Below are 13,457 nucleotides of genomic sequence, written 5' to 3' on the forward strand. Positions count from 1 at the left end.
TTCACAGTACTACAATAGATCTTGAGGAAGTGGGGTATAAGTGGAAGTATGGCTTGTATTAAAAGAAGAATAATACAGAACATACAGATTCTGCCCTCAAGGAGCCCATCATTTTAATAGGGAAACTAACCATAACAAAGCAGAGGAAGTATTCCAAGAAACATCTGCGCAAGGTGTTAAGGGAATAGACACCTTTCCAGTCCTCTTTAAATGCACAACTCTTTCAAGATCACATTCTCTAATATGAATAACACCCTGTTTATTACTTTCTAAATTTTTCAGGACTTTTTTTCCTAATAGTGACATACATTTGCTTGTGGACAAAAAGTTATGAGAGAGAAAGCATAGCTTATGATAATGATGATAATAATAATGTAACAGTAATAGTTGTTCAACATTATGGCACAATCAAAAGAAAATTCTTGAAATAATTTCTGTTCTCAGGTCACATTTTGTAACTTATCTTTACCCCCTCCCACAAGAGGAAAATTCTGTTTATAATCATGAACATGTACCTATTTAAGAAAGGCAAAGACAAAAATAGGACAAGCGTTCGGTTGGTTGGTTGGTTGGTTGCCTGAGATATTATACAAAGAATCAATAGAGCATTACTCTTTGGCTATTTTAAATGTATTATGAGAACATTACTAAAGATTCATTTTGCCAACCTTCAGATTCGTGCCCTGTGCTGTGTGGTGGGAATGGAGAATATGAGAAAGGACACTGTGTCTGTCGAAATGGCTGGAAGGGTCCAGAGTGCGATGTTCCAGAAGAGCAATGCATTGACCCAACATGCTTCGGTCATGGCACCTGCATCATGGGAGTCTGCATCTGTGAGCTAGGATACAAAGGAGAAATTTGCGAGGAAGGTCAGAGCCCCCATTTTTAATCTGTTGCTTCAAGCTTTTCTCTTACTGAATTGCCCACCTCATCATTTTATGATTTCAGTAGAGATTCAGGTGGTCTTTGCACACCCTAAATGCTCATCACATCCATAGTACATGGAGTAAAGGATTGGTGCAGGGGAGGACTTGTCTCTTCTGACAGTCTGTGATTACTAATATGTGGCTGTGTCTCTAACACTTTCAGAGCTTTTCTAACACTGTTTTCTAACTTGACAATTTCCATACTGATGATATTAGGTGTTAATTCATATACTTTCATTATTACAGAGTGCACTAGGCTACATCTTGCTTTAAAGCACATAATAAAAGCAATAATATATGCACATTTGGAACCATTTCATGAATGTTTTCTTGGGACTGATTTGTAATTAGCATTATTATTATATTTGTTGCATTATATTATTTATTTTTCTATACCTCATGTTGAAATTTGACCTCTATATCTAAGGAAGCCAAGTTTAACCACTTGTGAGTTTTAAGGCAGTGCCTTTATATTAAAATTCACCCCAAAGGAACCTTTACTCACACACACAAACATATTTTGAAATGGCAATAGTTTTGTCATTTAAAGAGACACATTGGAAAATTAGTTTACTAGTAATCAGATCTTTTTCATGGCACATTCCTCCAATAAGACTGATTTCAGAAATAATATTAAACCATTATCATGGGAGATGGTCTCATCACAACTGTTGTTCAGGAAAGAGGATGCTGAAATGCAATATAATTGCTTTTTAAAGACGGCTCATTAAGACTATTACACAGCATTGCAAAGGGTTTAATCTCATTCCGCTCCATGAGCAAGCAAGAGTTTAGCTTTCCACTTCCCATTAGCAAAAGTAGAATTTTGGTGTGAAGAGTGTATCTGTTCCAATGAGTGGCACTGGGTCTAGACTAGGCACCAGAGTTACCTTTTAAAATTGTTTTCATGGTGATCTACTGCTGTTATAGATATAAACACATCCCCCCCAAAATGGTGTGTATCACAATATCTACAATTTGCCCTAAAAATATTTGACCTTTAAAAAAATTATTTTTTTAAAAATTGAAATACATTTAAAAACATTTAAATCCTTTTTTTTTTTCCAAGATTTATTTATTTATTTATACAAGCACTGGGTACTGTCAAAAGTGCATGAGGGTGAGAGAATTCACCAGAGCCAGAGCAGGGAGCAGAGCAGACAGACTGACCAAGTACACTGCTGAGGGGAGCAGCAGGGGCCAGGAGAGGGCTGCATGCAGCTTCACAACCCAGCACTCAACCCTGTGCCACCAGGGAGGTCCACATTTAAATCCTTTTAATTTAAATTTTGTGAGCAGTTGAAAAAGGACTTAGCTTAAATTTGCCCTGTGGGGTCACTAAGAAAATTTGTAAAACAACCAAAAGATCAAGAAAGAATGCTCACCATATTTAATGGCATCAACTTTACAAATACACCAGCAAAACATATCTTTTAAGTCTGACATCACAGACCCAGAGCCCACAGGCTGACCCGGGGTTGTGGGTCACGTGGTGATGGTGGTGGTCGTGTTTTGTTGTTGTGTCTTGTGATTTATTTGCAGAAATTTAAAAATAGGCAAGTGCCACATGAAAATTTCTATTTCTGGCCTCTTAAAACAATGAGGAAATCTGATAATCTTGGACCCACATCTTATGTGGTGGTAGTTAACTCAAGCGAAGCACAACAGTTCTCTTGAAACTGTGCTGTTGTTCTTAGTTTGCTCCTAAAACATTGTTTTCTTGCATCCAGCCCATGTCATCCATACGTGCTACCTGCCTGGTCCCTTCAGCCATATGACTTTGTGCCTCCAATTTAAGTATGACCTACCTCTCCATAAAAGATGGCCTTTTCGTAAAATAAACTCGATTAAGTGCTGTGTTTATTAATATTATTGCTGTATTTCAATATTGCAAAATGACCTCTTTCCAAAATAATATTCTGTACTTTCGATGGCCCCACTCCCACCAAAGAAGGATTGAATTGTACTTTCTGGTATTTGCAGATTAGCTCAGGTATAAAAAGTGTTGTGCTAATGACCCTGAGATCATGGGCTAACTATAATGGCTATAGCACTAATTATAATAATGCTTAGTTAGAATCACTCTGTTCCATGGCCATGAGCCACGCCCTGAAACTAGGCCAGTCTTGCAAATGAAAGCAGATTTATCAGTCTATTTCCATTGCTGGAAAAGTAATTCAAAGTATACATCCTCATTATCGTAAGTTATTTTATTCTTATCTAATTTCTATAGGAATACTTGAAATTTGGGGGAAAAAACCTTCCCATTTCCTATGAAATGGTCACTCAGTTAAAAACACAACATAATTTTCCCCAAGGCACTCATGGAAATCTAGTTCTAAAATAGCCTATACATTTGTTAGAACATATCCAAGCAAATTCCAGACTCACAGAATCAGAGACAAATAGAATTTGTCTGTGTTATTCTAAAACTTTGACAACTATGTCACATTGTCCTGGTAGGAGAAGCCACAAAGAAAAGAATTTTTAAATTAGGTTTAACATGTTACATTTTTGGCACTTCTCAGGAATAAATGAGAGATTATAACAGGTTGATTATATTGTATAATTTTATGCAACATCAGTCATCTCATCCAATGCCTTGAATAATACAAACTTTAAAAATATATATATGAACTCCTCTTAGAGACATCAAGTAAAAAAGTGACTTCTGGGAGCAGTGATTCTAATTCCAGGAAAGTTAGGGAAGGACTTAGCAGAAGCTCTTCGAGATTTTTGCAAACCTGAGGAATTCCTACGGTAGACCCATGCTAGTCCACCCTCCTATTTGTATGGGAGTACTTCACACCGCTCACAATTTCACATAGCATATGTATCTATAAGTGTTAATAATCTTCAGGTGTGAATACAGCATTTATGAGTCATTTTATTGCTTAATTAAAGCAGCATAAGTGATATAACAGTAAGAAATCAGTATGAGAACCTTGGTTTCATTATCCTAATGTGTACTGGCCACACCTGTTCGCTTTTTAACCAATTTTCTCCCTTTTTTTGGGTCCTCAGAGGACTGCTTAGACCCAATGTGTTCCAGCCACGGTATCTGTGTGAAAGGAGAATGTCACTGTTCCACTGGTTGGGGAGGAGTCAACTGTGAAACTGCACTTCCTATATGCCAAGAGCAGTGCTCAGGACATGGGACTTTCCTTCTGGACACTGGAGTGTGTAGCTGTGACCCCAAGTGGACAGGCCCTGACTGCTCAACAGGTAGGTTGGATTTCTCTCCTTCTTCCTCCACTGCCAAGTTCTAGCTGGCCCTTGCTTTAAAGTAGTACTTCTCAAAGTTTGCTCTGTATGCCTTCATGGGTCTTAAGAGGTTTGCATGTGTTTCTCAGGCTGCTGTCTTCCTGGGTTTTCAAATATAATATTCAGCTGGTTTTTTTAATAGTATTTTTCATTGTCGTAAGTCTGCACGTGAACTTGTCTTTATTCTGTATTCTCTCGCACTCTTCTCATCCACTCCTTAGTCTCTGACATCAGTTCTATGCAGACTGTTTTAATCTCTACCTCCCCAAACTCAAATAATCCTTCATTTCCAACCATCTGCTGTCTATTTCTCTGGGTACCCATCACTTAAAAATGCAACTTAACCCAGAAACTCCACTCTATGTATTGCCGTATTTTTTGCCTAATTACTATTCCTACAACTTAGTTTTACTTTTCCTATTACCAACCTTAACATCTTGCACAGTTCCCCATTTTCTGTAGATAAAGTTCAAATATCCTAGCCTGTTAGTAAAAGCCCACCACACATTATTTCAAATTGATGTCTCTAGTCTGTCTTCTGCTTCTTGCATAAAGGAGTCTGCATGCCTTCCTTACCCCCAACATATCAGATGCTCATAATTCCTCCATGCCCTTTTTTTTGGCATGGAATGCTATTCCCTTTCCACGTATGAAAATCCAACCCATCCACAAAATCAACTATGACTTTAGCCATTCTAGAAAACCTTTCCTGATCACATCAACAGGATCCTCTGAAATCCTATCATACTTAATTGTGAGAGTAAAAATGTTGGTGATGTAGGTTATTTGTGCACGTCTTGTTTTTCCGTCTGAATTCTAAGCACTGAAAATTGTGGGTCATTCTCTATACTTTTTTTCCTTATTCTCAGGCCATCTGCTCATTAAATGAATAGAATTAATAAATAATAACTCCTACAAAGTCTGCCTGTGAATTTCGTTGAGGCTGTAAGATGACATGTGGTAAGCAGGAAGGATAGGTGCACCAGGAGACTTCCTGTACCACTGAATTAGCATATGAATGGAAGACTCTGTGTTCCTGTGCTGTAAAGAAACTGGAGAATCCCTCTATTAAGCGAATTAATTCTAAGATGCTACTTCACTGTATAAAATTGTGCTGTCTCACATGAAAAAAGTAAGGGGCAGAGAATTGCATTTAGCAATTTTAGAAATGATTAAAATACTAATGATAATCTACTGATAACTAAAATACACATCTTAAAATCATTCTCTTTTTATATTCACCAAATATATGTGTGTGTAATGTGCTTAGAATGGTGCTTGGTGCTAGGGATATAGTGGTGAACAAGATAGGCGTAGTCTTTGCACAAAAGAAGCTTAAAGTCCAGTGGAGGAGACACAATGAACAAGTTGGAGGAGGTAACAAAAGGGCAGTAACTGGACATCATGGGACTGTATAATATGGATAGAACCTGATTATCCTGTGCCAGATATGGTCTGGATATGGTGGAGAGCTTCAGTATGAAATAATAATATTTTTTAAGATTTATTTATGCATACAAGAACTGGGATGCAGGCCAGAGGTGGGGGGGATGTGAGATAATTCACCAGAGCCAGAGTGGGGAACAGAACAGGCAGAAGGACCGAAATACACTGCTGAGGGGAGCACTGGGCGAGACAGGAGAGGTCTGCTGCATCATGTGGACCACCTCCCTGGCCGGGGATCCAACTCGTGCTGCCATGGCTGTGGATAGCTTCACAGTGCTGACGCTTAACCCCTTGCACCACCAGGGAGGCCCCTGAAATAGTGATATTAACATTAGTAGTAGTAGTAGTAGTAGTAGAACAAACACACGTAGTAATCATTATGTACTGGGCACCATTCTAACTATTGTATACATATTCACTTAATCCTCATAACCACATTAAGATATAAATCCTATAATTATGCCCACCTTACACATGAGGAAATTGAGGCTCAGAAAGGTAAAATAATTTGCTCAAAGTCACCCATATCACAAGTGTCATAGTCAGAATCCAAACTAAGTTGTTCTGCTGTCATACTGCATGCACTTAACCACCGTCCTGTCCTGTGCTCTTGGAATCTCTTCCCTGGATCACCTCATACACAGGCGTATCATTGCCGGACCATGTCTAGGCCATGCACTGGAAAGCACAAAAGAGGAAGCAGGTCATTACTGTGAGAAGAGGCCCTGTCATCATCAGGCAACAGTTTGGAGTAGACCTAACACTAAACACTAGAAACATGATGCCATGGCAGTCAGGTGGGCACGAGCGGAAAGAATATGCCAGGCAGAGGAGTAGTTCAGAGAAAGATGTGAAGCTAAAGGATACATTTGGAGGACTTGCAGGGCATTTGGCATAGGAGTCAAGTGGGAGATAAACTTGGAGAGATGGGCAGCGGCCAGAACACAGGGATTTTACTTAGAAGCCATGCTAAAGCATTGGCCAAGCGCCTCCCCGGAGGCGCAGCTGCTTGAGTGCAGCACCGTGAAGCGTCCACAGCCTCTGCAGCATGGGTTCGATTCCCGGCCGGCCAGGGAGATACCCCTATGGCGGGGCAGACCTCTCCTGTCTCACCTACTGCTCCCCTTAGCAGTGCTTTTGGTCCATCTGCCTGTTCTGCTCCCTGCTCTGTCTCTGGTGAATTCTCTCACCCTCCCGGCCTCTGGCCTGTACCCCAGTTCTTGTATAAATAAATTTAAAAAATCTTTATTAAAAAAAGAATTGGCCTTTCCTCTTAACACAATAGGAAGCCACTGAGCAGTTTGAAGTCAGCCTCAGAGGCCACTCTGACAGCAGCTGAGGACAGACGACTACTAGTGTGATGGTTTGAGTAGTCTTGGAGGGGGAGAGTGGGGAGAACCTGAACTGAGACAAGGGAGCCGAAGATAACCACTTTGTGTGGCTAGGTAAAAAGCAGCACCACACATGAGAGAGAAAAAGCATAGCTGGAAAAGCAATTTGGGGGGTCGAGAGACAGGCTGAGTTAAGTTCAGCTGTGGACGTGCTAAATGGAAGGTATCTGCAGAATGTTCAGTAAGTGTTTGATGTTCAAGAGTGGAGTTTAAGGCACAGTCCTGAGTGGGACACAAATATTGGGACATAGATCAGACAGTAGGAATGTATATTATTATCAAGAAGTGTGTGAAAACAAGAATGAAGAAATCTAGGACACTGGAGAACACCAACATTTACCTTTATCAAGATTCTTAATGGTAAATAAAAAATTTGCTCTTTCTATGACTTGGTAAACACAAATAGATTGAACGGTTATTCTCTTTCTTACAACCTCTCCCTCAGGCCACTCATATCCATTATGTGTCCTTCCTGATGTCTCAGAATTGGGTCAAATTCCTGGTACTATATCACTCACCAGTTGCACAAATTCAAATATTTGTATTTTCAATGAATCCACATTTAAATTCAATGTGCGGCCGTTTCTCTTTCCCCACCCCCCTGACCCCCACACTACCAATACAAAATAAAACACTCGGGCCTCCCCTGGTGGCGCAGGTGGTTGAGCGCCGTGCTGTGAAGCTGTCCACAGCCTCTGCAGCGCCGGTTCGATCCCGGCTGGCCGGCCGGCGAGGGTCCCACATAGAGCGGCAGACCTGTCCTGTCTCGCCCGCTGCTCCCCTCAGCAGTGTATTTCATCAGTCTGCCTGTTCTGTGCCCTGCTCTGTCTCTGGTGAATCCTCTCACCCTCCTGCACATCAGGCCTGGACCCCGGTTCTTGTGTAAATTAATAAATAAATCTTAAAAAATATAAAAAAAATAAGCATTCACCAATCTTGTTGGCAAAGAAAGAAAATCGCTCAGAAGAGCGAATAACTACTTATGGGCTTGCCTCTACACTCGCCTTCCTTCCCTCTGTTCCAGATGAAAAATCCTGCCCTTACCCTACTTCCCCATCCCCTCAAACCACCCTCACTCACCAAGACAAGTAAACTGATGAGAAAAAATGATAGCCCCATAGAATAGTAGATCTGGAGGAAAGTGGACAGATAATCTGGTTCCATGTTTCACAAATGCTCTGACCTCTAGCCCACCCACCTAAGCATCCCTAAGCATCCCTAAGGATGCGCGGGGGCACCCAGAGACTAAGCAGTTTAACCCCAGGTATGACAGCCACCCCTCATTCAATTATTGCCAGCATTCATTGAGCCCTCTTGATGTCCCCATCATCCTGTGAGGTGATGGGATACTTCGTGATGAAACATAGCTTTAGTTGGGGAGAAAACATGAACAAGGATTTAGAATCTCTGTCACTATGCTCTGTACAAGAAAGAGATGTTCAGTGTACGAAATGTGTTTGACATGATATCCAGCTCTAATAAATGGTCACAGAAGACCTCACAGATCATGAGGTGTGCCATACCTGGGAGTTTCAACTTGATCCTGAGGATACTGGGAAAGCCATGGAGGGGGTTTAGTTTAAAGAGGTTAGTCCATATCTTGTCTATTGTAATTTGTGCTGCAGTAAATATAGGGGTGCAGGTTTCCTTTCGAATTTGTGTGTTTGTGTCCTTTGGGTAGATTCCTAGGAGTAGGATCACTGGGTCAAATGGCAGATCCATTTTCAGTGGTTTTTTTTTCAAAGATTTATTTATTTATGCATATGAGAGCTGGGGTACAGGCCAGAGATGCAGGGGGTGAGAGGATTCACCAGAGACAGAGTGGGGAACAGAACAGACAGACTGACTGAAATACACTGCTGAAGGGAGCAGCAAGCAAGTCAGGAGAGGTCTGCTATGCCATGTGGGTTGCTCCCTGGCCAGCTGGGGATCGAACTCATGCTGCAGAATCTGAGGATTGCTTCATAGTGCAGTACTTAACCCCTTGCGCCACCAGGGAGGCCCCCATTTTCAGTGTTATGAGGAGCCTCCACACAGCTTTCCATAGTGGCTACACCAGTTTACATTCCCACCAGTGGTGTAAGGATTCCTTTTTTTCCACATCCTCACCAGCATTTGTTGTTTCCAGTTTTTGTTTTTTTTTTTTTTAATGTGGGCCATTCTCACTGGTATAAAGTGGTGTCTTATTGCGGTTTTGATTTGCATTTCCCTGATAATTAGTGCTTTTAAACATTTTTTCATGTGCCTGTTGGCCGTTTGCCTTTCTTTTTGGAGAAATGTCTTTTTAGTTCTAAAGAAAGAAACCAATTACTGTACAGAAAATGAACAATGATGAAGAAAATAAATAAATAAAAATAAAGAGGTGAGTATCATGACCAATGACCATTTTACATTTCTGAAAAATCAGTCTGAAAATAGTTTGGAGAATATTGTAAAATAATGATGAAAACTTGATATAAGGGCCTCCCTGGTGGCGCAGCGGTTGAGCGCTGGGTTGCGAAGCTGCCTGCAGCCTCTACAGTGCTGGTTCGATCCCCGGCTGCTCCCCGGCCAGTTCGATCCCCGGCTGCTCCCTGGCCACTGGAGGAGGGTCCCACATGGCGCACAGACCTCTCCTGCCGCCCGCTGCTCCCCTCAGCAGTGTACTTCGGTCCTTCTGCCTGCTCTGCTCCCCGCTCTGGCTCTGGTGAATTCTCTCACCCTCCCGCGCTTCTGACCGTACCCAGTGCTTGTATAAATAAATAAGTAAATCTTGAATAAATAAATAAATAAATAAATAAATTTGCAAAAATTTATTTAAAAAAAAAACTTGATATAAGACAATTTAAGTGCAGCTGGAGAGGAAAGCATAGACATGAGAGAGATTAGGAAACAGGATTTGGTTGCTGTCTAAGTGTAAGGGAGGAAAGTTCTATGATTTCTACATTGGGGGAATAGATGAGAGGCAACACTGCCCAGATATGAACTCTTCATTTATTACACAAATTTTCACTGAGCACCCACTGTGTAGCATGTACTAGGCTCTTGAGATACATCAGTGAGGACAACAAAGAGTCCTACTGTGGAGCTTATAGTCTGGCAGGGACAGCCAGGCAGTCAGTAGCAAACGAAATAGACAAGTTTTTGAAGCATGAGGAAACTGGGCACCAGAGAGACTAAATAACTTGTTCAAGTCCATAGACCTGGGCTAATTGCAAACCTGCAAGTAGACATCAGATCTGTTGATTTCATTCCAAGGCTGGCATTCTTTATAGCCCCCTACCCTCACTCCCACCACAGGAAGAAGGAAGTGCTAGCTGGGGAGACAGGACTGGGGTGAATCGTTTAGCTTTCTGAAAAGGGAAAGTTCAAGGAGCTGAAGGGCGTTAAATACCATGTGCACAAATGGCACATTTTGTCCAGAGATACTGGATTAAATCCAGAGTCACCCACTCTGGATCCAATTGAAAAAGAACACTTAGAAATATCTCTTGTTCACAGAAGCAAAGGGTAGATAGGTATGACCCACTCAGCAGTCTCTCAGGCAAAAGACTTCCTAATAAAACTACCAAATTGAAAAATAGGGGAAGGAAATGCCTTCCAAATCTCCAGTGTCATGGTAGGAATAGTCCTTCTGTGATTTTTAAGCTCCATAAAGGTTGTTCCCACAGAGCATATTTAACCATCGAGATGATCTCACTGTGCAGACTTTTAATTGAGTGTGCTCAGTACAGGAAGCAATTTAACATCTGATTCTTATAATGGATCATGTCATTTCAAAGGTGGATATGCTCTTTGCCATTGATCATTTTCTTCCTCTCAGCGCATGAAGCTTAGCTGTTAGCATGTTAACTTTGCTGCTCTGATACCAAGGGGACTGCAGTGAATGGTTTACTGATTATTTCCAGTCTGTTTTCTAGGTTCATTGAGTATAGTTAGCGGCACTGAATTGATACTTGATACCGACTTCTTTAACCTGAAGGTCTCGTGGTACTTCACAAAGGTTAACTCATTAGTCTTTAAAAATACCTCAAAGGAATACAACAGAAGTGTGTTACAACATAGTTCAGATTTGGATATACTACAGGTCAAATCATGCTCCCTTAAAATATAACTCCTTGCCATGAAATCTCGGTAAATACATTAACCCGCACTAAGGATATTTGCCCTCTACCATCACCATTGTAAAATGCATCTACTGTATTTCTTTCATAAAATCTGACTTCTCCTGGTCACAAAGTCTTTGAGGGCGTGCATAAAGACAGACTTTAGAGCTTTGTTCTTCTCTCTTCCTGAAGAGACTTCCTCTGAGCCACCCTGTCCATTGTTACTTACAGATAACTGACAGCAGAGAATTCACACAGAGAGGACAATTCTACCCTTCATAGTGGGATCCCTTCTTATTATACTATATTTTGAAAATGAATCAGGCAGCTCCAGAGGTCTGGAACATTAGACCCTGAAATATTTCTAAGCCTCCTACATACTGTATGTCAGAAGTCATATAAGGTACTATCATTGTGTAGTCTATACAAGCACGGTGAGTTCCTGAAGATCATGTAAGATTTTGTTATGAGGAAATTTGTTTCCAGCTATCCTATGACAGGTGGACATCCTGCCCATCAGAGATCCATGTGTGTGTGTGTGTGTGTGTGTTCACAGCACAGTGACCTTGAGAAATTCACTTAACTTCTGGGAGTCACAGATGCCTCATTTTTGAAATAGTAGATTAACCAAATGGCCCTTGAGGCCCCTTCCAACACTGAGATCTATGATTCTTGATCCAGTATATTGAGCTGTTGACACTGATTATGAATGGTTCATGGATACAGTCCATAAACTCTCTTAACTCTGTATTGTTTATGGTGAGAAAATATTAATTGTAAAAGGTTTTGTTTTCATGTAAGGATATCCACACTTTGATATATAGACCATGTCATTTGGGAATTTACCTCTGTTTCTAGAGATATACAAGCACGCACACACAAACATCTCTCTCTATACACACACACACACACACACACACACACATATATATATATCTTCATTATAACAATGTCTCATTATATTTTTAAGTGTTCCCTAATGGATGGTGATATGCATCTACTAATAAAACAGATAATTAGAGTAGGAAGTTGTAAGAGACTCATATAATTATTGTTGCTAGGGAAACTTTCCTTGATTATACAAGTATCATATGCTTTAAAAACATTATTAATTTCCTCCTTTATTGGAAGTGCCTATAATCAAAAGAGTTTCATCTTACTTTACATGTCTATTATATACAATACATCACTTTCCTGCAATTTCTAGGTATTGATTAGGCCATTTGAAATGATTGGTGTGTATGCTGTATTTTTTCTACAGGCATTACAGTAACATCAGAGTCATACATGCCATTTGATCAAGAAGCTTTGTTCAAAATGCAATGCACATGCTGTGGGTCCAACTATGTAGTCATTCATCGTGTCATTGAAGAGAAAAAATCCACTCATCTATAAAGTAACTAGAATTTAACATCTCTAATAAAGAAAAATAACTAATATAACCAGCTTAGGAATCTAGGATTGGAGTTACTTTTTACTCTTCATTTTTGGACACTAGCTGGACTCTCAGAAGAAATGTCTCTGTTCATTCACAAATAATATATCATAATGCTACAAATGCCCTAAACTTAAAGAAAATCTCAAATAGAGAGGAGAGCAACTGAAATAAGATGGAGGGATTTTATAGTGCTTTTTAGCATACAAGGACAAAAGGCTTACGACTAATTCCTATGTGGATACAATTATCTTTAGCTATTCGAATTATGACAACCTCTGATCAAGCTTAGTTTAAAGTAATTCTTTTTCTACTCAGTGACAAATAATGGAGAACTTTAAGGTGACTCTAATTTGATTGATTTAGTAAGATAAACCTCTGCTTGAGACGTAGTGGCTACATCATTTACATTGCAGTGATATCAAAACATTAACTCTAAATTATTGAATGAGTACATAAAATTCATCAGTGACACTAGAAATACAATATAAAAACATTCTTAAGAAAACTCCAAGTCAATTTAAGTGTGTAAGACTAAATCCACAAAAATATGTTTGGGAAGTAGATAAGAAATGGAGAAAAAAATCACACTATTATCATGATTTCCTAGCAACACATCCTGCTCAGAGATGGTTTGTCACCCTCTAAGTCTTTTTCTTTGTCTCAAGTTAAAATAGAAATTGAACCCAAAAATATTCTCAGCTTCAAAACTCTCTTAGCTTTATAAAAGAGTCTTCTTCAGTTAATGAACATAAGATTGTATATAGTGAGGTGACTCAAAGCACATCAAATAGCAACTGTTTTCAAAATGCATTTTACATTTTGTTCTGAGATAATAAAAACCACACCTGTTATGCCATCATTAATAGGCCACAATGCCAAAATCTAGTGCAACTTTTGACAATTTGAC

The 13,457-nt window shown here is 39.9% G+C and overlaps 1 protein-coding gene across 3 annotated transcripts in view; it reads left to right on the top strand.

The window, feature by feature from the left end:
• TENM1 (teneurin transmembrane protein 1) overlaps positions 1 to 13,457 on the top strand; it is a 734,894-nt gene that overhangs the window by 502,132 nt on the left and 219,305 nt on the right. For all 3 annotated transcript variants that reach the window (XM_054695568.1, XM_054695569.1, XM_054695570.1), the window contains 2 exons: positions 675 to 869; positions 3,951 to 4,151. In XM_054695568.1, the coding sequence (XP_054551543.1) occupies positions 675 to 869; positions 3,951 to 4,151 (396 nt within the window). The remainder of the gene's footprint in view (positions 1 to 674; positions 870 to 3,950; positions 4,152 to 13,457) is intronic.

The sequence above is a fragment of the Talpa occidentalis genome, unplaced genomic scaffold, assembly GCF_014898055.3.
Source record: "Talpa occidentalis isolate TD23 unplaced genomic scaffold, MPIMG_talOcc4v2.1 talOcc4.15, whole genome shotgun sequence".
Lineage (NCBI taxonomy): Eukaryota > Metazoa > Chordata > Mammalia > Eulipotyphla > Talpidae > Talpa > Talpa occidentalis.